Below are 26,503 nucleotides of genomic sequence, written 5' to 3'. Positions count from 1 at the left end.
TTTATCAGATTTTATGGCTTTTATCAGATTGAGATAAAGATCTTCTATGCCTATTTTCTTCCACAGCTTTTTATCATGAATGGATGTTAAACTTTGTGAAATGCTTTTTCGGTATCTATTGAGATGATCATGTAGTTTTTGTCCTTGCTTCTGTTTATGTGGTGAACACTCACTGACTTTAGTATGCTGAACCATCCCTGCATCCCTGGAATGAATTCTACTTGGTCATGCTATGTAATCTTCCTGATGATTTGCTGCATTCTGTTTGCCAGTATCTTACTAAGAATCTTTGCAACTACATTCACTAAAGAGAATGGCCTTTAGTCCTCTTTTTAGTTGGGTCCTTTTCCGGTTTTGGTATCAGGGAATGCTAATCACCCACACACTCAAAACCATCCTGGAAGGCCAGTCTTTGCAGTGTTCCTTGGTTCCCTTAAGCTATTTGGGAAGTTCTCAAGATGGCTGTACCCGGGATGGTGAGGGTAGAGGTTGGGTGGATCAGCCTGGCAGACCATTTTCCCTCTTTTTAATTACTATCTGGATCTTTAGTTTGATCTACACGTATCTTCTTTCAAATTGATTTTCTGTACCATGGTGAAGTCCTTCCCCTGCTTCCAGTTATCTGGGTTTTTATTGATCTTCCCTGTGACTACCCACATTTATTAAATGTGTATGATTTCTGTCTTGTTCTCAATTTTAGAGGGAAGGCTTCCAGCTTTGCTCCATTTAGCATGACATTGGTCATTGGTTTGTCATAGCTTTTATCAGATTTCATAGCTTTTATCAGATTGAGATAAAGACCTTCTATGCCTATTTTCTTCCAAGGCTTTTTATCAGAGTTTCAGCTCTACAAGAGGCTGAAACAAATGAGAACCTAAAAAGTTCTCAACTATATATATCCATATGTGTCAGAAATCATACACATTTAATAAAGAAGATATTAATAAAAATGTTTCTGGAGTTCTAAAAATATGATTCTCTAACTGCAGTAAGCAGTAAGATGCTTTGATAGGGCCCTGAAAGGGAGGACTTTTAAAATTTTAAATTCTTCAATGTTAAGTGCCTTAAAAATTCCTCTAGCCAGGCATAGTGGCACACACCTACAGTCCCAGCACTTGAGAGGCTGAGGCGGCAGAAAGAACACTACTGAGTTTGAGGCCAGCCTGGACTACATAAGTTCAAGGCTGACCATCTGATCTATATAGCAAGACTCTGCCTCAAAAAAAATAAAAAATAAAAAATTCCTCTATGCATAAGCAAGTAGGTTAAGTAGGTTCTATTTAGTTAGAAAGGTACTGTTTACACTATTCTGAAATACAGTACTCTACAAATGAAATTTTCTAATCTTAGTAATAAAGGAATTCACTTTAATTCATCTAATCACTAGCCTTTTCCCCCACTTGATTAAATTGGTTATGCCTAAACTTGTTTAAGCTACTAAAAATATTAAAGTATCTGTATCTTGAAACAAATGAGAACCTAAAAAGTTTTCAACTATATATCCATATCAATAGGTTTCTATCAGGTAGATTTTCAACACTCTGACACTTGGGTATTATGATAGTGCTAAATCTGTACGGGTAAAGTCTACAGTTCAAAACTCACCCCAGGGGGCTGGGGATTTAGCTCAGTGGCATAAGCGCCTGCCTTATAAGCAGTCAGTCATGAGTTCGATCCCCGGTACCGATAAAAAGCAAAAAGACAAAAAAAAAAAAAAACTCACCCCAAAGCTGCTACACATATATACAACTTTTAAAAATCTACAATTTTCTGAATATTTTTCTTGGATAATTATTAAGTACTTTTTCTTTTCTTCTTTGTTTTTTGAGTCTCACTATGTAATCAGACTGAACTTGAACTAACTTAATAGGCCAGACTGGCTTTGAACTGACAACAAGCCTTCTGCCTCAGCCTCCCCAATGCTGGGGTAACAGGTATACACTACCATATCTGACTCCAGCAAAGTCTCTTAAATATACCAATAGCATGACTTATTTCTTCAAAAAAAATTACAATAAACTAGACTTCAGAAAAAGTAACATCTGCTTTCAAAAGATAGAACAAAAACACAAGCCAAAAATTAGGAAAAAAGATTTGCAAATCATGTATCTAATACAAGGCTTGTGTTCAGGATATATTACAAACCCTCAAAATTCAAAAATAAAACTATAAAAAATGAGGAAAAAACTGGAGGAAAATTTTAAATATATATTTCACCAAAGAAAGTATTCAGATGTAATAAGCAGATGAAAAACTGCTCAATATCTTCAACCATTAGGGAAATGAAAACCAAAACCTCACTGAGATACTGCTTCACACCCACCCGCATGGCTACACTTTAAAAAGAAAACAGTAAGGAGTGTCACACAGACCTATAATTCCAGCTCTACAAGAGGCTAAAGCAAGTGGATCACAAGGGCACGCTTAGCCTAGGCAACTAGATACTCCTTATGGCAACACAAAGGGAGACTGCATTGGGGATGTAGCTCAGTGGTAGAGCACTCGCCATGTGTGAGGCACCAAGAGAGGGGAGAGGAGGAACAGAGGAAGAGGAAGAGGAGAAGAGAGGGATGGAGGGGAAAAAGAAAAGAGAGAAGAGAAAAAATAGAGGCAAGAGGAAGGGGCTGAAAAAGACAAAGAGATGTTCTGGCAAGGATGTGGAACAACTGAAACTCTGCAAAATGGTATAATCACTTTGGAAAAGTTTGATGCTTACAAAATTAAAAGTACCCACCAAATAACCAGTCATTCCATTTCCTTGTATTTAATGAAGGCAAAAGTATATTCCATGAAAGTCATGCATGTCAACATGTGAAACATGTTCATTTGTAATGGCGAAAGTTTGGATTGTGTCCAGTTACCCATCATCTGGTAAACAGATAAACAATTTGAGACACATGCATTAAGATAGAAACAGCTCAATGGTGTCTAACGATGAGGTAAACACAGAAACCAATTACTAAGAGGGCTGGAGGAAACTTCTGTGGGCAATGTGCTATCTTGACTGTGATGACAGCATCATATTTGTATGTTGCATCAGTCAGAGCTCACTAGAGAAATGGATTTAATATGAGATATAAATATGCAAGCATTTACAAGCTAGGGTTACAATGGCCACCTGCAGAATCAGGTAGAACAGTGCAGAAGAGCTGTCGTGTTCTAGAGATCCAAAAGAGCCAATCAAAAGTTGAAGACCTAGAGCTCACTAGTGTCTTGGATGAGTCCCCATCAGAAAGTCAAAAGGTTAGAGCTGGAAAGCTAAAGAGTCTGTACTAAAAGCCAGGAGCCAGCATCCAAAATGAAGATGACTGGAGCACCTCCAAAGACTTAGAAGCAAAACTTCCTTCTTTGGTCTCTTTTACTCCACTCAGACTGCAAGCCTATTGGCTGCTTCCACTCACACCCATGTTGGGTCTTCTGTCAGTAAATCCCTTCAGCCATGACTAGAACTCTGAGGATCTAATCAGCTGGGTGCTTCTCACTCAAACTGACACAACGGTTAACTGCACGTAAGTATACCAAAACTCAAACTATACATTTTAAATATGCACAATGTATTAGACAGCAATTTTATCTTAATACAATAGCTGTAAAGATTCTATTAGTCTAGAATTTAAAAAAAAATCCTGCTTCTAGTATAGTTTTTAAAATACAGTTTTTTAAATCTATTTACATGCTTACTCGATTGAGTGTTAAATGGCTTCCTACAGTTTTGTATTTCCTATTTTTTCTTTCCTTCTTTCCTTTTCTTTTTTCTTCAGAGTAAGACACAAGCAAGATCCTAGAACCCTGAACCAAAATTTTTTAATTAAATTATAAATAAAACACCCAATTCTCTAAGAAATTCTTATCCACCTTATTTTCCATCTTTCTTCTATCTCCTTAGCATATTGTAGTTGTTTGTTTTTTGTTGTCTTTTTCTTTTTTTCTTTTTCTTTTTCTTGATACCGGGGATCAAACTCATGACCACACACTTGCAAAGCAGGCACTTATGCCACTGAGCTAAATTCCCAGACCCACCATATCGTAGTTGTTTTACAGTCCATGTCTACTGTCGATTTTCTGAGTCTGCTTTTGTATTTTTCTTCTTGAATATGAAACACAGCTTTCTACCTTTTCACATCTCTAGATACTCAAACTGAAAGAACCTTAGAAATTCTAGAATGTATCTTACCAGTCATAATTCTCCATTTCTTTAGGCAAAAAAGAGATGAAAAAGCTGACCATCTTAATTCACCCAGGAATTAACTTCAACCAAGGCTATATTATAATTTTAATATGATTCAGTTCACCTGTGGTTCTCCCCTCCCTTCAATCTGTGTCCAGGATCTGCTCTCCTAAAAAAGTCTATTTAGTTCTCATTACTTCTACAGCCTTCCAGTATTATTTTAATGTTGATTTTTAAGGTATTATTTTAACATTGAATTTGTTTTGTTTTTTAACTTAGCATGGTGGGATAACTGACTATACTTTAATCTACTATTACCCAAAAGGTGTATCTCTTTTGCATATCACATAGTAGTTTACAAGCAGCTTTATTTTTAAAAAATGACCTGAGAAGAGCTTTAAAACTAGGACCCAATATTAACACCTCTAGAACTCATAAATGTTTGGTAAAGCCAAGAATCTGTACTTTCAACAAGTCTTAAGTGAGCTTGTAAAGCTGGCACTTCTAAAAAAAGAAAGGAAAAAAAAAAACCTAATGGGCCTGTACCAATGGTTCCTCCTTTCCTCTCCTCTGAAGCTCAGTATTGATCAGGACGTTAAAAAATGTACACCATACAAAACTGACAGTAGAATTAAAACAGAAGTCCAGAATAAGCAGAGGCTTCAAAGACAAAATGGTAAAATATTTAAAGACTTTTAAAATATGTTAGAATCAAGAACAAGAGGGAGGAGCTGGGGGTGTAGATTGGTGGTACAGTACTTGCCTGGTATGTGCAATATCCTTGGTTGAAGCCCTAGCACGGAAAAATAAGTAAATAAATGTAAAGGTAGACAAGAACCACAGAATATGTAGTTTAATACTAATGTGACTAAAAATAGGACTATTTAGGGGATTTAGCTCAGCAGCATAAGTGCCTGCCTGGCAAGTGCAAGGTCACATGTTCGAACCCCAGTACAAAAAAAAATAAAATAAAAATAATTTGGGGGCTGGGGATTCAGCTTGGTGGCATAAACGCCTGCGTGGCAAGCATGAGGTTATGCGTTCAATCTCCAATACTTTAAAAAAAAAAAAAAAGACTATTCAATCATTTTACTTCTAATTATTCTAGCAGAAACAAAAGTATCTTCAAATTTGAAGCAGCATTACTAAAAGTCATCAGAACTCTTAAAGCACAGTCACTTACCCGTTTATCTAAATTCATATATAAATGAATTTTTAAAACATGAATACTTCAAAATATGATAGGATAAATGCTATGAATGAACTTTTGTTGTGCTTTTGTTTGTTTTTCCAATACTGTGAATCAAACTGAAGCAGGACTCAAGCTTAAAAGAAATCATGAAGAATACAGGTGCTACACTGGGAATGAGAAAATGTGGCTCCAAAGACGACTGCAACTCTGTGGACTTGACTTAATGCCAACACCCAGGTGACGCCTAGCACTCATACAAAGAATAATGGCTTACTACTAACAATGAAATCTTATCTGAGTAAAGCACGTTTCTTTCTGAATTTACAAAGTGCACTCATATAATTACTTCATACTTTTGGGGGGGCTTTTGAAATAGGGTGAATGTCTCTACAACCTGCACAGGGCAAAATACTAGGAATCTAGGGCTCAGTCAGCTTAACTTGCCCAAGTTATAATTCACTATACCACAACACTAAGATTCAAGTCCAGTTTCTGGTTCCTAATTGAGCTCTGTTTTTGAATCACGCAGCTCTTATGCACAAGTTAAGAAAAAGTCACACTGAAACCACAGAAGGAATCTCTTTCAAATAATGGAGAGGTGGTAAGCAGAAAATAGGTAGGAATAGAGATGAAATGTGAGTGGATAAAAGCTGGGATAATGAATATAAAACGGGAATCAGCTTATCTTTTTACTTCTTTGTTTAATTTTTTCATAATAAACATATACACATACCAGTTAACTTTTTTTCCAGCACAAGAGATTGAACTCAGGGCCTCTCACTAAGCTACACCTCCACTGCAATCCCTTTTTATTTTTATTTATTTATTTTTTTAAGACAGGGTCTTGCTATGCAGTTTTGGTGGCCTTGAACTCACTATGTAGCCCAGGCTGGCCTTGAACTCTCAAGCAATCCTCCCACCTCAGCCTCCCAAATGCTGGTATCACAGTGTGCACCACCACATTCAACTTGCACTCCCTTTTTTGACACAAGATTCATAAATTGCCTAGCCCCCACCCCCCTCTACAAACTTTCCGCCTCTAAAGTAGCTGGCATTGTAGGCATGTGCCACTACCAATCAGCACTTTTTTCCCCAAATAGCACTTTTGATAGGCTTACTGCACTGGTAACTGATTAATAACACAAACTATGTATGAACTGAAGCTCAACATTTTTAAGTGCCTTATTTTAAATCTCATGTGAAAACCCCACATACAAAAGTAGAGAAAAAATAAATTTTATGACTGCGTACTAACCTCCCATGCACCAAACACCTATAATTGTATTATTAACATGTCCTTTGTGAAATGGTTGAAAATGAGAGAAATTTTTCTTGGGGTAAGGGGGAAGACTTAGGGAATAGTTAAGATCTGTCTTCAAGTATTTTTTAAAGTAAACAAATGGAGGGGAGAATTAGAAACAATGACTAGAAGACTAAACAAGGGCAAATTCCAAAATTTTCTTCTCTTTTATTAAAACTCATTCTTCCTGGGAGCTGGGGATTTAGCTCAGCGCATAAGCGCCTGTCTTGCAAGCAGGCAGTCATGAGTTCGATCCCTGGTACCAATAAAAATGAAAATGAAAAAGACTAAAAAAAAAAAAAACTCATTCTTCCTTAAAGCTCATGATTCATGTACTACACTCACTAAGATTGCCACAGTGTTACCTAATAAAATCTTTGACTCCCAGGTAAGTATGAATTTCAGATAAGTAAGTAATTTTTTCAAGTAAACCTCATGTCGTATTTGGAAAATACTTAACACTAATATGTACTCGTTGTTTATCTGAAATTCAAATTTAACTTAGTATTATATAATTCTATGCTAAATCTAGAAACCTTTTTTACTTTCATTTTTTTTTACACTACGAAGACATTAATATAATATTTATAAAGGTGAGAAGAGTGTTCCTACGGGTAGGGTATGGTTTCTTCTTACCTAAACAATACCAAAGACAAGATAAGTTCTCTACTTCATTTGTCTCTTTATAATATTCTCTTCATTCCACTCCTACTCTAATGTTAACCCTACACTTCTAGAAATCAGAATTATAATTTCTTACATAAAAACATTCTAGCTTTATTTTATACTCAGGAAATATTTACTTTGTGGTTATTTTCTAATTACAAAAATACACAGCAAAGGGGCTGGGGATTCAGCTCAGCGGCATAAGCACCTGCCTTGTAAGCAGGCGGTCATGAGTTCGATCCCTGGTACCGATAAAAATAAAAATAATTTTTAAAAAAATACACAGCAAAGAAAAATTACTTTAAAATATTAAAAATAAAAAGTTCATACAATCTTTTAAACTTTATAAGAAAATACAATCATATGTATTCACATTATAAATTAAGAGTAGATTAAAAAACAATCTCATTCAATTCCAAAAAATAGCTAACATCTATTGTGCCATTTACAAGCCAACAACTGTGTCACACTCTTTATGTATTTTCTTATTTAAATCTCACACTCACATACGTAAAGTAAATACTATCACTGACTCTGACAAGTGAAGAAACTGAAACTTGAAGATGTTAAGAAACTTGGCTAAAGTGGTACAGGGCTGGAATTCCCATCTCTAGACGGTGTGATTTCAGAATCAGTACACTTAATTATCTACCATAAAATTATAACAATGAGTCTGAGTGACTGTACTATAAATAACTTATTTCATGACTTTGCTGCTGCACTTTCCATATTTCCTGATATTTTTATTTATTTATTTTTGAGACAGGTTCTCACTATGTAGTTCAGGGTGGCCTTGGGACTCCATTGCATAGCTCAGGTTGGTCTCAAACCAGCAGCTACCTTCCTGCCTCAGCCTCTCAAGTGCTGGGATTATGAGCATGTGCCACCTTGCCCAGAATATTTTTGTTTCCTAGTGTCCAAGTACAGGTTAGACAATCATCAGTAAGGTCTAGTACACAGATAGGATTTAAATAATCAGATTCTTCTAAGGATTTGTGACTAATCAATGACTAGATTAGTTTTTCAGAAAACAACAACAAAAATTAATACAGATTAAGAATTATGAAATTTTTAGGCTGGGTATAGTGGTGCACACCTGTAATCCCAAGTCTCAGGAGGCTGAGGCAGGAGGATGGCTGTGAGTTCAAAGCCAGCCTGGGCAAAAAAGTGCATTCAAGTCCAGCCTGAACTGCACAGCGAGACTACCTCAAAAAGAAAAAAAAATTTTTTTTGATCAGAACATTTGTCCTGTTTTATTTGTAAAATAAATCAGAATTAGGGAGGGTTTGGGGGTGTTTGAGGCAATCTTGAACTCACTATGTAGCCCAGGCTGGCCTTAAACTCAAAGTGATCTTCTTGCCTTACTCTCCACATCTTTTTTTTTTTTTTTTTTTTTGGTCTTTTTTTGAGATGGGGTCTCGCTATGCAGTTCAGGCTGGCCTTGAGCTTACTTTGTAGCCCAAGTTGGTCTCGGACTTGCAACAATCCTCCCACCTCAGCCTCCCAAGTGCTGGGATTACAGGCATGAGCCACCACACCTGGCTCACTCTCCACATCTGGTCTGGGCTCCCACAGTACTGGGATTATAGGTGTGTGCCACCAGGATCAGCACAATTCAGCTTTACATAATGTCACAAAGATAATATGTCAGGGTCAAAACCAACCTCAAATCTTTTATCAATCTTTGCTGCCAACATTCACCAGAACCTACTCTTTCCCTTCTCTATTACAGATTCATTTATCAGAGACAAACTTAAAGCAGAAAACACTAATGGTTTTTTCCCCCTCAGTCTTACTCAAAAAGCACAAGACCTACCCCATGCGTAACAACACCTTTTCCCAGTCTCAAGGTGGGATATAAGTAACAGTCATTGGTAAAGATAGAACCAAAGGGGCTGGAGATTTAGCTCAACTGCATAAGTGCCTGCCTTGCAAGTGTGTAGTCGTGAGTTCAATCCCCGGTACCGATTAAAAAAAAAAAAAAAGAACCAAAACAGTACTCTAAAAGACAAGATGAAGGAAAATTGTCCTAAAAACTCAATATATAATGAAAGTGTAAAACAAAAGACAGACAATAGGAAAAAAAAGAGAAAAAGTTACTGTAATCCAGCATGGACAAATGTTTCTAATAGTGCAACTTCATTTAGTAGAATTATTTCACGTATTTTATTTGGGGTTTTTGGCTTATTGGTCTGTTGATCTGTAAACATGACAATTTATAAGGACTTATAAGATGAATAAATCAATCTGATGCTGGCAGAAAAGGGAATATAGGGAAGGGGAAAGAAAAAGAAGTGAGATGTGTTACGTACACGTACCAATTTCCTACAATGAATATAATCATTACCTACTGCATACATGTACTAATAAAATGGGTTTTCAAAAAAAGTTATAGAGAAAAAGAAAAACTGAAAAAGTCAATTAACAAGGAAAATGAAAATGTAATGGGGCTGGAGGTTTAGCTCAGCGGCATAAGCACCTGCCTTGCAAGCAGGCAGTCGTGAGTTCGATCCCCGGGACTGATAAAAAGGAAAAAGACCAAAAAAATTTTTTTTAAAAATGAAAATGTAGGAAAATCCAACAGAAAATACTAATATACAAAGTTAAACGGGTCCTTCAAATCTAATGAAACTCTAAAGGAAATACTCTAAGATTACGAAAATCAATTTTACAAAACTGGACTACGCAATCTTATAATAAAAGAATAATACATAGTCTCATCTAGTTACATATTCCTATTAGTATTCTCACAAGTACTGTTCTCTCATCTTCAAAATTCAACTCTGCTTAACTAACAAATCTTCACTGAGTATATGAAAAAAACTCTAAAAGGGAAACAAATGTTACAACTTCTGGTAGCTTTAATAAGGTGACAAAGAGAAAGGCAAATAATGAAATTAAGGTGCAACATTTAAACTCTATGTCTAACATACAGCCAACCAAAAAAAGAGTCAGATATTCTAACTAGAGCACAAATGATAAAATGTAACGGTATCAGAGTAAAGAAGCAACAGTAGAGCCCTCTTTCTAGCATCTGTGCTATCTCCCCATAAAATTTAGACTGACTTGGTTAAACCCTATTTATTGAGAAGTTACTGATCTAAGGATTAAGACACCTACACTCTAAACTCAGCTAATTACACACCATATGATTGTGAACAAGTTGCCCTGCCTCTCTAATTTTATTTTTTCTCAAGCAGGGCAGAATAATAATCACTAAACTCTAAAGAAAGGATAGAAAAAAACTGCACAGATGGTAATACATTTTTATGACTATTTACAGCTTTCTTTCATGTAAAAGAGTCATACCTAAGGCACTAAATGAGCCCACAACGGGAGGATGGCAGTTACTCCCATAGGAAACTGACATTCACAGAATAAAATGGCCAAGGCCACACACCAGGTTACACAGACAAAACGCTTTCTTTTCATAGATAGTTACTGTCCTCACAAAGTGAGGTAGTAAGAGTTGTTTTTCTCATGCCCAGAGTACTCTGAGACATACTCAAGGCCTATCAACAATTAAGTAGAAAAAGATGACTTGAGATGCCTAATTACCCAAAAGGTCATTATAGGAGTGTAAAATTATGATTACAAATAGATTACATATAAGCATTAAAATAAGTTTCAAAAATCCTACTATTTACCAAATTAACATCCTGCCTCTTGTACTACAGGAAAAGTTAATTTCTCTGAAATTTCATAGGAGGTTCCCAAAGCTATAAAATAGAAATAAGGGCAAGCAACAGTTTGTAGGCTACAATATCAACCTAAACCAAAGGAAAAGAAGGTCAGCTTAGTTTAAAGAAAGTATGCAATCTGGGAGTTTGTACTTTAAGTTATTGCTACTGTATACTAATTAGTATCATTTATGGTAAAAATATGTAACATTTTAAAATACAATTTTAAACTAGGTGCCAAGGCACATATCTGTAATCCTAGCACTCAGGAGGCCAGCCTAGGCTACAAAACCTGAATTACATAGTGAGTCATCTCTAAAACAGAACAAAAGTACATACACACACACACACACACACACACACACATACACACACGCACACACACACAATTTCAGATATTCGCTAGAATGGGATGAAATTCCAAATTACTTTGGGGCTGTGTCTCAATACAGTTCTTTTGAAGATTTTAGTTAATGATCCACAACCCACTCTGTTACATTCAAAGAATATAACTATATGCCACAGGCATATAATATTTGAAGTGCTCAAATACGCAATCTACTTACTATCCATACTTTAAGACACAGCAAGTGTTATCAATCAGTCATTATAGGGTTAAAATTTTCTTCCCCATATCTGTAAGTGTGTTTAATTTAACAAAAGCTCTATATAACAGGGCACAGTACAATATAGAAATTCACAAGTTGCTGAAATTTCAAATAACTCAAAGTCACTACAATGTAAAACAACTTTTCAAGATCAAAGCACTTTGCTTCAATTTTCCTTCCCCACTCTCAAGAAAACTGGTATTTTAAAAGATGTTAGATGAAACAAGCCAATGCTATTACAAACACAAGTCCATCTCCTGCTAAAAAAAAAAAAAAAAAAAAAAAAGCATAGGGTGCCCACATTCTACTTTAGTATTGATTCTAAGTCTTTGTGTGTGTGTGTCTTTTTCTTTTTTATCGGTACCGGGGATCGAACTCACAACTGCCTGCTTACAAGGCAGGCGCTTATGCCGCTGAACTAAATTCCCAGCCCCAACTCTAAGTCTTTTAACACTTTAAACTGACCACAAATCTTCCCTTCCACTTCTTCTTCTTCCACTTCTTCTATAGAACATTCTCCTCCCTAAACTTCTTTTGAAAATAAGCCTTCCTACATCCCCCATTGCTTGTTAAACACACACGCGTGCACACACACACACACACACTCCACAAAGCTCCAAAAGAGAAATACAGACCTAATAAACACAAGTGCAAAACATGTTTGTAATTAATACACTGCTCAACATTAAAATCTTGTTAAAATGCAACAATCCAGTCTATATACAACCTCAGAGCACTATATTTGAAGGCTAAAATAAAAATGCTCCATTACAGTTTCAGTACCTAAAAGATGTAAATAAAGCATGTCTACCACTGCATTTTGTCATTAAATTTTAAGGACAAAATTCCCAATAATAAACATATTTTTTTCAAAAAGCAGATTCAAGAAAAGAAGCTAATATTCTATTGGTCAAATAGTCAAATAGTAAGTGTAAAAAAGTATTTTTAAAATTGCAATATTTAAAATGAAATGTAATTGGCCCAACTCACCACAACCTAATGACATTTTATAATACTTTTCAAATTTGAAGAATTACATTATATGTATGCTATAAATTAGATGATAAAGGGCTAGGGGTTTAATGGCACAAGCACCTGCCCAGCAAACACAAGGTCATGAGTTTGATCTGCAGTACCAAAAAAAAAAAAAAACAAAACAAAACCATAAAAGAAGAAAATGGATTAATTATAGATAACTCTAAGTTACAAAAGAATGCTATCAGGATCCTAAGTACCTGTCAATGAATGATTAAAGCAAGACAAAATGTATCAACTAAGGTAAATATACAGGGACTCTCCAGGGCCTAGTGACTGTCCCTTACTTATGTAAACACAGTGCTCAGTAAGCTGTAAATAAAATGTATTTTTTTAAAGTATCATTCTTTTATTTATATAATCTGAGGCTTTTTAAAGTATTCACATGCAATTGCCTATCATATCATTGCAAAAATTTTCTTATGTACAGACTTACTACTAACAAAACCAAGATCACAAAAGCAGTTAATGAGATTGAAAAGATGCTTGCTCTTTGGGAGGAAATATAAATGTGTAAGTTCCTCCTGTAAGCCTACCATTTTTTTAACCTATTCCTGAAGTATTACTTAACTTACAAAATCTAGGCTATCATAGACACTGAATTAAAATTTAGTTTCTTAATCGAGCATAGTGGCACTCAGGAGGCTGAAGCAGGAATATCTCAGGCTGTGAGTTCAACAACAGCCTGGGCTGCATAGTGATACTCTGCCTCAAAAAAATGACAAGGGCCAACGGATATAGCTCAGCAGCACAGCATCTGTCTGGCAAGTGTAAGGTCATGAGTTCAATTCCCGGTACCCCCCCCCCAAAAAAAAAAACCTGACAACAAGAAAAAGTCAGTTTTTTACATGCGAAACAAAGCTGAAATTACCACTATTTGTCCAGTATACCCTTCATTCAGGAATCAAATGAAAAACACCAGGTCACTGATGTACTGTGTAGTCACAACTGTGCTGGGGATGAAACGACTGTAAGAGCTCTAACAGGGCTTCTTTTCAGAGGGCTTACACCCTTTTTGATTAAAAAAGAGAAGAAAAAGAACAGAAAGCTGTGTTCAACCTGTCCTTGTAAGAGGAGAAAATTTACAATGTGCTTCTGCAACATTCTAGGTAGCAAGGATACCAAGAAGATAGTGAGTTTAATATAAAGAGCTGTGATGGCTGCCAGGTACGGCGATAGTGGTGTACACCAGCAATCCCAGCACTTGGAAGGCTGAATGAAGTAGGAGGATCACTGTGACTCTGAGGCCAGCCTGGGCTCACAGTGAACTCAAGGCCAGCCCGAACTACAGAGAAAGCCCCTGTACAAAAACTAAACTAAAATAAAATACTTCATGGAAAACATTCAGCTTGAACATCAAAAGACAGACATGAGTTAGAAAAGTAGAAATTAAGAGATTCAAACAGGTACCCACATAAACAAAGAGAATAAGCAGGTCTGTGCATTAGAGACCAAGCCAACCTGCCTGGGAAAAAGGAAGATGAGAAATATACCAGTTTGGTAAATTAAATGGGGCTAGCTCTGCATCACAGAGAAGTACTTTTAAAATATTGAAATTATTTAACACTTAAGCTTGAAATAAACGTAAAGATTTTCCAGTCAAGTATTTTTCAACATATAAGGAAATCTAGGAACTTCAAGATAGCTAATAATGAATGGCATAAGGACAGAGACAGTACATAAAACAATATCCAAAGCCCTATTCAGGAAACCCTATTTAGATCCCCAGCTCAGTCACAGCAAACATGGTACCATTTGGGGGGGGGGAGCATATCTGAATAGGGTGTAGTGGCACACACCTGTAATCCCAGCATTCAGGGAAGCTGAATGTAAAAGGACCTCAAGTTCAAGCCCAACATGGGTAACTCAGTGACTTTGAAAGACCTTGTCTCAAAATAAAAAAGGGTTGGGAATGTAGCTCAGTATTAAGGTGCTCAGTTCTATCCCCAGTACCATCACAGTCCCTCCCCCAAAAAAAGTACATCTGTTCAAGGATTGATGAAAACATCAATGTACATGAATACTAGACATGTACATACAATTTACAAGAAAGTATTATGACTTGGGAACTAGAGAAGGCTGACTACAGAGGGTAGCAAAACATCAACAGTGGCATTACAATTAAGCACTTTCCCTGGGATTTGACAGAAGGGATCACTTTGAAGAAATCAGCAACCCAGAAGAAGAGACACAAGCTAACAGTTATAAAGTTACAAAGTTACCAGTTACAAAGGAAACTGGTAGGTAAACACTGGGTATTTGGCCACAAAAAAAAAAAAAAAAAGATTGGTCCACACAGAGAAAGCTACAGGACCAAGTAAATGTTTGATTTCCAAGGGAAAGGAAATATCTTTGAAGGTAAAAAGAAAAATTCATATAAAGAAAGGCTATATTAGATTCAAGATGGTGGGTTACAGAGTACACAACTGAGGACCAGATAGAAAAAAAGATGTAGACCAAAAAAGGAATAAGCATTACTTCTTACCCACCATAAAATATCTGTCACCATAAAATACTTGCTTTCAACCTACTATATGACTTAATACAAGTTGCAGCCCAGTACTTAAGAAGGAGGGTAGAGGTGCTTGTTTGTTAATTCAAAATAACTTCAAGCTTTTACAAATCTAGCTGACCAATTCACAGTGGTCTGTAACATCAAAGACACTTGCCAATCTTCTTTTTTCCCCTGTGTCAGGAATCAAACTCAGGACCTCATGCTTGCCAGCCAGGCAGGCACTGCACCACTGACCTATATCCCTGGTCCTGTCAATCTTTTTTGTTGTTTGTTTGTTTGAGGGTCTCGCTTTGTAGTGAAGATTGGTCTTGACCTCACTGTGTAGCCCAGACTGGCCTCAAACTCATTGAGATCATCCTGCTTCAGTCTGCCAATGCTGGGATTACAGGGTACATCACCATACCTGGCACTGTTGATCATTTTATACTACGAACTCTATACTACATATTCAAAGGACATTCTGATTAGTATTCAACATGTAAGAACAACCAATATACTACTATAAATTGAAAAATTAAGAATTTATGTAAAAAAAAAATTCTTTCGTCTTTATATATGATTTCACTTGGCTAATATAAAAAAGAGTGCTTTCAAAACACATATTTACAAGAGCCAGGCGTGATGGCTCACGCCTGTAATCGGAGCACTCTGGAGGCTGAGGCAGGAGGATCATTTCGAGTTTGAGACCAGCATAGGCCACAAAATGAGCTCAAGACAGCCTAAACTGCATATGGAGACCCTGTCTCAAAAAGAAAAAAAAAAAAAAAAAAGTATTTACAACTATTAATTTGGAGGCAAATATTTTCAATTTCTATTCAAAAACTTTAAATATGGCTGGGGATGGAGCTCAGTAGTAGAGCAGGTACCTATACACATGTGAGCCCCTGGCTTCAATCTTCAGTACCACAAAGGGAAATTTTTTTAAAACTTTGTATTTTTACCCACATTTCCTTACTCTTTCAGGGATGGAAGGGTACACAGGGCTAGCTGAGGCAGACAAAAAGGTGCTACTTTGCTAAAGAATTAAGCTAATAAATTACAACTTAAAGCTGTACACCTAACATTCATCAGTTTCAATTTAAAAACTTAGTATCTGGCACCATAAAAGCAGGACAGAAGATAAAGAAAGACAGAAGATATAACTGATACTTTTAGCTTTCTGGCTGTCCACCTTTTTTTTTTTTTTTTTTTTTTTTTGTCTTTTTCTTTTTTTATCGGTACCGGGATTGAACTCACAACCACACACTTACAAGGTAGGCGCTTATACCGCTGAGCTAAATCCCCAGCCCTAGCTGTCCACTTTTACATCTGTCATTTCCCTAATCAAAGAAGAGATTACTTCTTTTTTTTTTTTTTTTAATCGGTACCGGGGATCGAATTCACGATTGCCTGCTTGCAAGGCAGGCGCTTATGCCGCTGAGCTAAATCTCCAGCCCCGGAAGAGATTACTTCTAAAACTAGGAACAGTCATTTAACCATAATACTGTCTAGATGCAGTATCAGTAAATTACAAGAATTTTATTTTACCCATTTAGAAATAAAGATTTGACGTCAAAATGTCAAGATGAACAAAATAAATAATAACTTAAAAAGTCAAAATGGAACAGGACCAGTTCTTTTAAGTGTGTCTACCAGACCAACTGTAACAAGCTGCTAAGCAATACTTATCAGATGTCTGTAACCAACAGTGGCTAGTAATGCGCTTCTACTCCAATTACAGCAAAAGTTAAAAGACCAACCAAAACACCAATTTGGCCCCATAATCCTATTTGCCATCTTTAGACATGAGCAAGCTCCCTGAGGACTGAAGTGGTTCAGCATACCTGTCTTGGGGGCAGTAAAATCTTGAATCCTTTAGATACAATGAAACAAGTAGAGACAATATGTGAAAAACTCAAAACTTTTAGAAATAGTTGAAATAATTAAGATTCTTACATAAGTCTCTCTCAGTGCATGCAGTGCTTTTCTCCCCTCAACAAAGGTATAAACTCCTCTAATTATGCTTAACAAATTATCAAAATAAACATATGGGATACTTGAGAAAAAAGTTTACTATGTCATGTAACCTCTCTGTGCCTCAGCATACTCGCTAAAAAGAGACATCTCCAATTTAAGATGAACTCAAAATTTAATTAAACATTATTTCTATAATAAATGATATAGGTAAGTATCTCATGTTAAAACCCTCAAAAGTCAGCACTTTTGCATCTCGAAGTCAATGGGCTTTGACCATTTAAAAGAAAAATGTGAATAATTTGTCTATATGCCTTTCTCTTAATTATAACATTACGAATACAGAAAAAAGGCGTTCTAAAAATGTATGTCTTGGCCAGGCATTGGTGGCTCATGCCTGTAATCCCAGCAAGCGAGAGGCTGAGGCAGGAGGATCCTTTCGAGTTCAAGACCAGCATAGGCTACAAAGTGAGCTCAAGGCCAGCCTGAACTGCAAGAGAGACCCTGTCTCAGAAGACAAAAAAAACACTTAAAAACTGAAAGACATATATACATGTATATAAAAAAAGACAGTTAAGATAGTTATACTACTGGGCCAGGTATTTAGCTCAGTGGCTCAAGCACTTGCCTGGGAAGCCTCAAGGTCATGAGTTTGATCCCCAGTACCAAAAAAAAAGAGACAGTTATACTATTGATTTCTCTGAGTTCACTGAAGAGAAAGATTTGTGCTGATACTGTTTGGACAACTGAATGCAGATGTCGTGTGCTCTGGGTGAATGATTTAGGAGTGACAATATGCAATGTATATATCATTGTTACCCCCTGATAGACGAACTTTGAAATTTTGTGGGGCGTTTTGCTTTCTCTTTGAAATAAAATGAATTAAAAAAAAAAAAACAGCACATGAAATACAGTTCTACTTATTAAAAAAAAAAAGCCTAACTTTTAACAGATGGTAATGAGTTTGAATCCATAATATACAAAGCCAACACAAAGCCTAAGTTCTTTTAACCCTGGGACAGAAAGAAACTTTGTGAGTTACTACTGGACATATAAACAATCATTCCCCTTTTAAAATTTAGAAAACTATCTTTCTCATATGGCAAATAAGTCTAGAGATCAACAGGTACAAAATGAAATTTATTTAATTTTTTTTAAATTGGGAACTATCATGATGTGAACCCTTCAAATTGCTTCATTTAGATCATGCTATTTACCAGGTTCTGCTTTGGGGTTCTGTGTGCCCTTTAAATTCTTTTTCTTAAGTTACACAGAGAAAGTCTTTTTTATCAAGTTTTAAATCAAATGCTCTATCAATAACGCAATCTATTTTTGCAATCTATTTTACAGGGAAACGCTTCAAACAATGGTTTACATGCCTTTAGGTCTGGACGCTGGATGAATGAAACAACTCTGTCAGGTGTCTCAACAGCTCTGTAATTCTACTTTATCTATGCAGCTTCTTCTCACCTTTATCTGCCTATTCCCAAATATCTTTCAGACAGGTCAGAGAGACTATGAGTTCTGAAACAAAATGTTTATGGATCAAAAGAAAGAGGAGTCCTTCCCCCTAACTTTCAGATCTCACAATCAGTTTTAAGATATAAACAAAACAGATTGACTCAATCTTCAACAATCCCTAATTTCAGGAAACCTGCCATAGCACCACAGCTGCAAAATGCATCCTTTTAAACACCAAACTCCCTGCTACCTAAGGCAGCCCAAAATTAAACCAATTCTCACTGATAAGAGGCTATGTGCATTCATTCTGATCAGCCCAGGATTTAGCGTGTGAAACGCGGGGGATAAAAAGTCATCTCCCTAAACTATAAAACTTTTTTCCCCAACCAAATGTTCTCAAGTTCTCCTGTCATTCTAGAGGCCAGAGTCAAAAACGACAAAACACTAGCAGAATTATAGGCTCTAGGATCACATCCCAGATGTCTTTGCATTATGTTGACAATAACTCAGATGTAGCTTGCCACTATCCTTTCCCCCCTTCTCCTTACTCCCCAATACTCACACTCAAGAAAGAATTCACATCCTCAGAACACTGGCTAGAGGAGGTGGGGGAGGGGTACTGCAATTCTACAGGAAGGAAAAGGTGGGAAATACTTCAGCACCCCGATTCTACTGCAAACAGCTTTGTAAAAGACAGTCTTGTAACATTAAGATTTGGGGGATGCCCGTGTGGGGCACAAAAAAGATGTGCAGTGTGCGTGCTCTTGGAGCTCTCAAGGGCTGGCTGAGACCGTGGAGCAGAAAGTAAGAAAACCTGTGCTTTCCCAGCTTTCTTCTGCTCTTCCCCCTCCGAGAGAGGAAGCTAAAGAAACTGGGGGAGGGGAGGGATGTTACCGTCCTCCAGCTGGAGGTACACAACACAGGCCTTAGGGTTCCTGCAGGCATTCACTCCGGGGTAGGAGGGTCGCGGAGGGAAGAGGAAGGGAAAAACCCTCCATATTAGCCACCTCCGTTCAAAAAGAAAAAAAGCAAGGGGGAATGATTAAATCCAGATGGAGCGTCCCTGAAAGCGCCCCCAGGTCACTCGTACCCATTAGCAAGCGGAAGGGCTGGGATAAAAGGGGATGGAGGCTTGGTCAGGGAAAAGGCTCCACCCCCCCCCCCGATTTAGGAGGGAAGGGGAGCCCCGGAGCTCGGCCGCCCCCTACTTCCCCGCGCCTCCCCCACGGCCACCCCCACGAGCCCCCCTGCCCCACCCTGCCCTCCTGTCGCCCGGGGGCCCGCGGCGGCCGCGGGGACACAGCGGCTACTTCCTCCCCTCACCCACTCCGTCCCCACTCCCACCACTCCCACCTCCGGCCGGCCGGCCCGTTACCTGCTCGTCGAAGCGGCTGACCACGGCCTGGACCCATTCCACCGGCCTGTGCGCGGCCATGTCCTCCCCGCGGCCGGGGGGCGGCGGAGGGACGGGGCGGCGGGCGCCCAGGGCCGGGAAGAGGGCGGGGAGCGGGGGCTGAGGTGAGGGAAGGGGCGAGCGAGGCTCTGAGGAGTGCGGGCTCCGAACGTTCCCACGGGGGTGGGGATGGGGACTGTGCGCCCAGCGGGTGGGGAGAGGGGAAGGGGGCGTTGGCGAGGAGGCCGGGGGAAGGGGGACGGGGGAGAGGGACCCGGGGAGGGGAGGGGGCCTCTTGCTCGCTCTCCCCCCTAGCGCGGTCTCCCCTCAGCCATCACAGTCCGAGACGCCGCCATGACACCCCACCGGAAGTGGGATCCTTTCCACGGCCCGGGGAGAGGGAGAGGGAGAGCGAACCAGCTAGAGATTTGCGAGCGCGGCTGGGAAAGGGGAGGGGGGAGCGAGCGGGAAGGGGCCTGTCGCGCATGCGCCCGCGCCGGCCGGTTTCATTAATGAAAAAGCGAGTCCTCCTGAAGGTGACGTCACCTAACTCCTCCGGGCCGGCGGGCGCAAGTCCCTCTGAGCCGCGGGGCTCACCTAGACTGGGGCTAGGCTCCCACCGGGAGAGTCTGAGCTGACCCCGAAGCTCCAGCTTCTGTCCCCACCGCCGTCTCGAGCTGCCCCTCCCCCGCTGACGTTCGGGTTTGGATTGCTCCCGGGGTGGGAAGTTAGGGCGTCCTGGGGCTAGCTTTCCTCCCCGGCCACAGATCTCTGCGGCTGATCTCTTGGGGCAGCTGTGCTTTGCTCCTTAACTCACACAAAATAAGGCACACGGCCTCCGGTTTCCATGTCCTTCGTATCTTCTACAGACTGCCGAGAAACAGGAAAAAGGAAGGCCAAGAGAGAGTCTGTGATTTTTTTTTTTTTTTTTCTTTTTTAAGGTCGCTTAAGTTCCTAAGTTAGACGAGTGGTAATCAAGTACTCAGACTGCAGAGTTCCAGCCCTAACTTTCGGTCCTAAACTGAAAGGCTCCCAAATTAAGGAAACTTCTGTACTGTTGTTAACAGGAAAAGTTTAACAGCCCTCAAAAAGCCTGTTAAGGGGCTCGCATTCTCATTCAGCACATTCAATAATCTCAACTGTGCAACAAGCTTTATCTTCATCTAACTGATGAATAGGTTACAGGAGGTTCTGTGATTGGCCCCAGGTCACAGAGTTAATAGGTGTTGAGTCAGGATACAAACCCAGGCAGCTGTCTTGTCCCAAGACAATAGAGACTGGTTTTCAGGAAACAAGGCCTTCCCTATGCACAATAACAAATTAAAAGGACTTTGGATTGGCTTGTGCGTTTTTCCAGGATCAGAGTAATACTCAAAACGCAGGATGGTCTATCTATATCTGACACTGAACTTTTGAGTGAACTATTTTTAAGTTTATTTTTCTCATACATTTTACTAAGGCTAATGTTAAATGCATTGACATATTCTAAGCACATGAAGCAGTAATCAAATGATTAGTCCATACAGAAAGATCCTAACTGGTTGATAAGGTAAAACAGACCACTGCTTTCATTTTACCACAGAAAATCCACAAAACCAATGTACAAAGAGACGTATCTATAAGAGAAGTTTCCAGTCTGTGTAAGTTGGTGATTGTCCAAAATACATATTGTTTCATTCCACTAGAACAACAGAATTTGGGTATTTCCTTGGTGCCTTCCAAAAGGATGCAGCACTGATACTAATTTCTTTTTGATGATGTCATATGGGATGACAAGCAAATAGAAATAGACGAATATTACAAATGTTCCTCTATGCTTTCCCCGATTAGAACTCCTGAAAAAGCACTACCTTGATCCCCAAAAAGTGTTCCAATATCAGTACCTCACCACTAAATTTCTGGACCCTCAACTTTCCTTTCTCTTTCTCATACTGCCTCTGGAACTCTCTATTTCCTTGTTGCCCTGGCTTTTTTCTTGTCTATTCTCCTCTTCTTGCAGTAGTTGCAATTGGATCTCCTGGCTCCCTGGCCTCCATCTGGCATTCCATTGCTGAGGTCTGCTGTGCCTTTTTCTTCTTGTCTGGTTTTTTCCACAATTCCCCATTCTTCACTACCTCTAGAGTAAGACACCCAAACCATAGATTGATCCTGAGTTCTCCTTCCTGTACTTAGGCTTCTGCTAGAAGGTCACTAATTCATTCTGGTCTTTACTCGCTGTCCAGTGTCCCCCTTTTACACCTTATATACCAGACCTCTCACTACAATCGGAGGTCTCAATTTCACCCCACCTTCTCCAATAAAATCGTTCAGTCCTAATGAGGATCCCAGCAGCTATTACAGACCATACACTGATAGGCAGTGCCTAGTCATATGGCAGGAATTCTAAACCAAAATGCCAAAGAAGGTAAACTAAGCAGCATCTGCCTCTACCCCTTTTAAAAGGTCAGCTGTCAGCTCCAGTGATTATTGCTGTGCAGAAACCAGTGTTGACCCAGTACTGCTAGATCTGCTTACTAAAGAGAAGCTAGAGGTTCAAAGTTATGTATAAATTCACCCAAATTTTACATACTGGCAGCCAGTTCACATTTTTGAACAACCTTGTGCAGCCAAACCAAACACATCTATTGTCTGAATTTAGTCCTTGCAAACTAATTTGACTGGCTGTAGTGTATTGGCAAGGCGAGAGCTTCTGCTGAGCAGATGAATCCTGACTTCGGAGAAGTTGCACATTAACTTCTGTTCTTCACTGTCCAGTATGAGTATTAGGGACTCACAAATGTTTGGTGTACATTTAAATGCCCTTCTCATTCATCTTCATTTCCTCAGGCAAAAGTGTCTGCCAGTGTTCTTTTTCCTGGTAGAAGCATTTCTTCTCCCCAACCCACCACACACCATCTCCACCTCAGTGTATCAGAAAATGCATGGTTCTTTGGGAAGAAGTACTGATTTCCCCAGTTACTGGGTGTGTTCAACTGAGTCCCTCTCGAGGAACTGCCCTCAGTACTAAAGAGTACTGGCCTCACACCAGGTCACACCGCTCCCCAAGAGAACAAGCACAACTAACTAGTACATGTAGGCTGAGGTGGCTCCAATCTATCTTAAGGGATTAGCCCTCAAGGAACGGATCCGCTGAAACTTGTGCTGTGACTACCTTGAGTTCAACCTCTCTTTCTCCTCAGTCCTACTCTTTTTTACCCTACACAGTGTAGATTCAAAGGGTGCCAGGTCCCATGGGTGGGATCTGATCAGTGAAGTGAGTCAAGCCCTGGCCACCTGGAAACAAGGCATCCAGGAGAAACTCTGATAGGCCTGGCTGTGCTGGAGCAGTGCAGCACCAAAGCTTTCAGCAGCAGTAGAGGGGTAGATGTGTGGTAGGTGCAGGGCAGTTAGAAAACATGGGGAGAAGGCCGGGCATGGTGGTACATTCCTGTAATCCTAGCACCCTAGAGGCTGAGGCAAGAGGATCTCCACAAATCCAAGGCCAGCCTAGCCTACATAATGAGTTCAAGGCCACCCTGAACTATGTACCAAGACCCTGTCTCAAAGCAACAAAAGAAGAGAAAGAAAGAAAGCAATTTAAGAAAAATTAATTGAATTTGATGGAGTAAATCTTGAAAAAAGGCCATGAAAGATTGAAAGTGATTAATCATTAATCAAAGGATAAGGATGAAAACCAGAGTGTGCCTCCATAGCGGGGGGGGGGGGGGCCTAGAAAAGCAGAAAAAGCCAGAAGTCCACCCCAGTGCTTTATTATAAGAGCAGTGGAACTACAAAAATATTCTTGGGGGGGCGGGGACCTGGGGATTTAGCTCAGCGGCATAAGCACCTGCCTTGCAAGCAGGTAGTCGTGAGTTTGATCCCCGGTACCGATAAAAATGAAAAAGACAAAAATATATATATATATATATTCTTAGCCCCAGCAAGTTTGCTATGCCAAGATCAGAGCCATAATTGGGGAGACATTTTTTTTTTTTTTTTTTGGTAGTGGTGCTGGGGATTTAATCCAGAGCCTTCCCACTGAACTATTGAGTTATACACACACACACACACACACACACACACATGCATAAGTCAGTCAGGAGTGGGTGGTTTTGAGCCCCTAGGATACTTTGGGGGGAAAGGGAGGAAGGAGAGAGCTACATAGAGCTAAGATTTTTGTGGAGGGGAGAGGAGTAGGGTTGTGCAGATCAAACCAAGGGGTATTCTCCTACTGAGTTACATTTGCAGGTCCTCCTCCCCTACCCCGGCTTATAGTTTTGTTTTGAAAATAAAGTCTGCCTAAATTACTCAGGCAGGACTCAAATTTGTGATCTTCCTAGCTCAGCCTCTTCTCTAGGCACTGGGATTATAGGTCACCACCATGCCTGGCTCTGGGTTTATTGATACAAGCACATTCCCTATTCTATAGTCTTCGCATCCTGGCAAGACCACAGAAGATAGGATGGTTCCAGGAAGCTGAGAGGAAGCAAAGGCCCACAACATGCTGGCTGGCTAACAATGGAAGAAGAGAGCAAAACCTCAGAAGTGGGATGCTACCGTGGACATACTGTACTATGCACCTCCCACCAGCTGACTGTAGTCTGCCATTCATTGCAAGCAATTAGAATGTGCTAGTGAGAGACACAAACAGCATGGAGAAGCTCAGTGGTGTTTCTCCTCTGCCAACCAGGGCTGGTGGTAGATGATGCTATCAAGCTGGACTCTTAGGTTAGCTATGGGCCTGATAGAATGCTGGAGAAATAGAGGCCAAGTGACAGTGTGTGACCATTGGAGGCAGAATTAATTGGCATTGTTATAAATGGCAAGATTAGAGTAGCAGCTTAGAAGTCCTGACCCACCTATAGCTGTGGAGATTGTTCATAGGAGAAACATAGATGGGCAGCCAATAAGGATGCAATGTGTACTTTTTTTGTCTTTTTCGTTTTTATCGGTACCGGGGATCGAACTCACAACTGCCTGCTTTCAAGGCAGGTGCTTATGCCGCTGAGCTAAATCCCCAGGCCCCGCAATGTGTACTTTAAACCTAAGATTGACAGAGAGCCTGGTGACACATCCCTGTAATCCCAGCACTTGGTAGAGTGAGGCAGGAGAATTGAGTTCAAGGGCAGCCTTGGCTACGTAGAGAGTTCAAAGCCAGCCTGAACTACATGGTAAGACCCTGTCTCAAAAACAAAACAACAACAAAAACGAACACACACACACACACACACACACAAAAAAAAAAGAGTTGGAGCCCAGGATACAGCTCAGCGGCACGGAGCCTGCCTGGCAAGTGCAAGGTCATCAGTTCAATTTCTGGTACCCCCCCCCCCAAAAGAGTGCAATGACCATGCCTATAAACATAGCATTTTGAAAGACTGAGGCAGAAGGATTGCAATTTGAGCACAGCCTGGACAATTTAGCATGACCCAGAGCCTTCCCACTGAACTAATAACAATAAAGGACTGGGGATGCAGCTTTCCTCTGGGCTCAACCCCAATGCCAAAAACAAAACAAAACCGAATGGTGGATGAGGAAGAGGCTGAGAAAAGCAGAGTCAGGGAGAGGTCTCCATACTTTTTCCTACTTTGGGGCATAGGATAGAAGACAGGAGCCCCAGCAACCATGTATTAAGGAGTCCTCTGGTCCCTGAATGTGTAGTCAGAATGGAGTTGCCTGGGAGTTAGCAGTATCATCACGCTAGTGCCTTTGCCTGCGAGTGAGAGCTATCACAGTGGGGAAGCTGATGGAATCCTTTGAAACTGTGCCCCCAGCCCAGGCAAGAGTTTACATTTTTTAAGACCAGCCTGCCTGGCACTGGTGGAGAGCCAGGGCAGGGTGGTGAAGTCTCACATTCACAAGGCTGACCTACTGCCCAACCTGCCAGCGGCAGCAGCAGCAGCAGCAGCAGACAACTTTTCTCATTTTCCCTACTGCTAAGAACACAGATTCAAAGCTTGGAGATGAAGCAGTCATTCTACAAAAGATAGAAATTAAAGGAAGCCTGGGACCCTGATTTGTCCTCAAGCAGTTAGACCAGCCCTGAACTGGCTACTTCTGGAGTTCTGGTTACATAAGCAAAGTAAAACAGGGGCTGGGGATTTAGCTCAGTGGCATAAGCGCCTGCCTTGCAAGCAGGCAGTCATGAGTTCGATCCCTGGTACCAATAAAAAGGAAAAAGACAAAAAAAAAAAAAAAGAAAGAAAAGAAAAGTAAAACATTCATTGTGTTAGGCTTTGGGTACAGGTTTCAGGTCCACACAGCTGAATGCAACACTAGTGATACAAGTGGACATTAAGAAATGCAAAGAGGTTTAAGCAGGTGCTGAGTGGGTGCCTAGAAGAATGGAAGGAGAGGTGACTTTCAAAAGTACTATTATGATTATCAGGTTTTTTAAAATTTTATTTATTTATTTAGGTATCAGGGATTGAACTCATAGCCTCGAACTTGCCAGGCAGGTGCTTATGCCACTGAGCTAAACTCCCAGCCCAATGGATTATAATTTTAAAAACATGCATGGAAAGCACTTTCAGTATGGGTTGTTAGATTTTTG

The 26,503-nt window shown here is 39.8% G+C and overlaps 1 protein-coding gene across 10 annotated transcripts in view; it reads right to left on the bottom strand.

Moving 5' to 3' along the window:
• The window catches only part of LOC100730274 (neurofibromin), a 252,327-nt gene extending 231,928 nt beyond the window's left edge, over positions 1-20,399 (bottom strand). For 7 of the 10 annotated variants that reach the window (XM_063251196.1, XM_063251205.1, XM_063251202.1 and 4 more), the window contains exon 1: positions 19,954-20,399. In XM_063251196.1, coding sequence (XP_063107266.1) covers positions 19,954-20,013 — 60 coding nt within the window. In that variant the 5' untranslated portion in view covers positions 20,014-20,399. The remainder of the gene's footprint in view (positions 1-19,953) is intronic. The other 3 variants (XM_063251199.1, XM_063251201.1, XM_063251203.1) reach the window with 1 other exon arrangement.
• Between the last annotated feature and the right edge of the window lie 6,104 nt (positions 20,400-26,503).

This window comes from Cavia porcellus, unplaced genomic scaffold (assembly GCF_034190915.1).
Source record: "Cavia porcellus strain 051 isolate PalLab524CR breed Dunkin Hartley unplaced genomic scaffold, mCavPor4.1 scaffold_6, whole genome shotgun sequence".
In the NCBI taxonomy this organism is placed as follows: domain Eukaryota; kingdom Metazoa; phylum Chordata; class Mammalia; order Rodentia; family Caviidae; genus Cavia; species Cavia porcellus.
The sequence above is the reverse complement of the archived record's forward strand: the minus strand, read 5'-3'. Positions and strand labels throughout refer to the sequence as shown.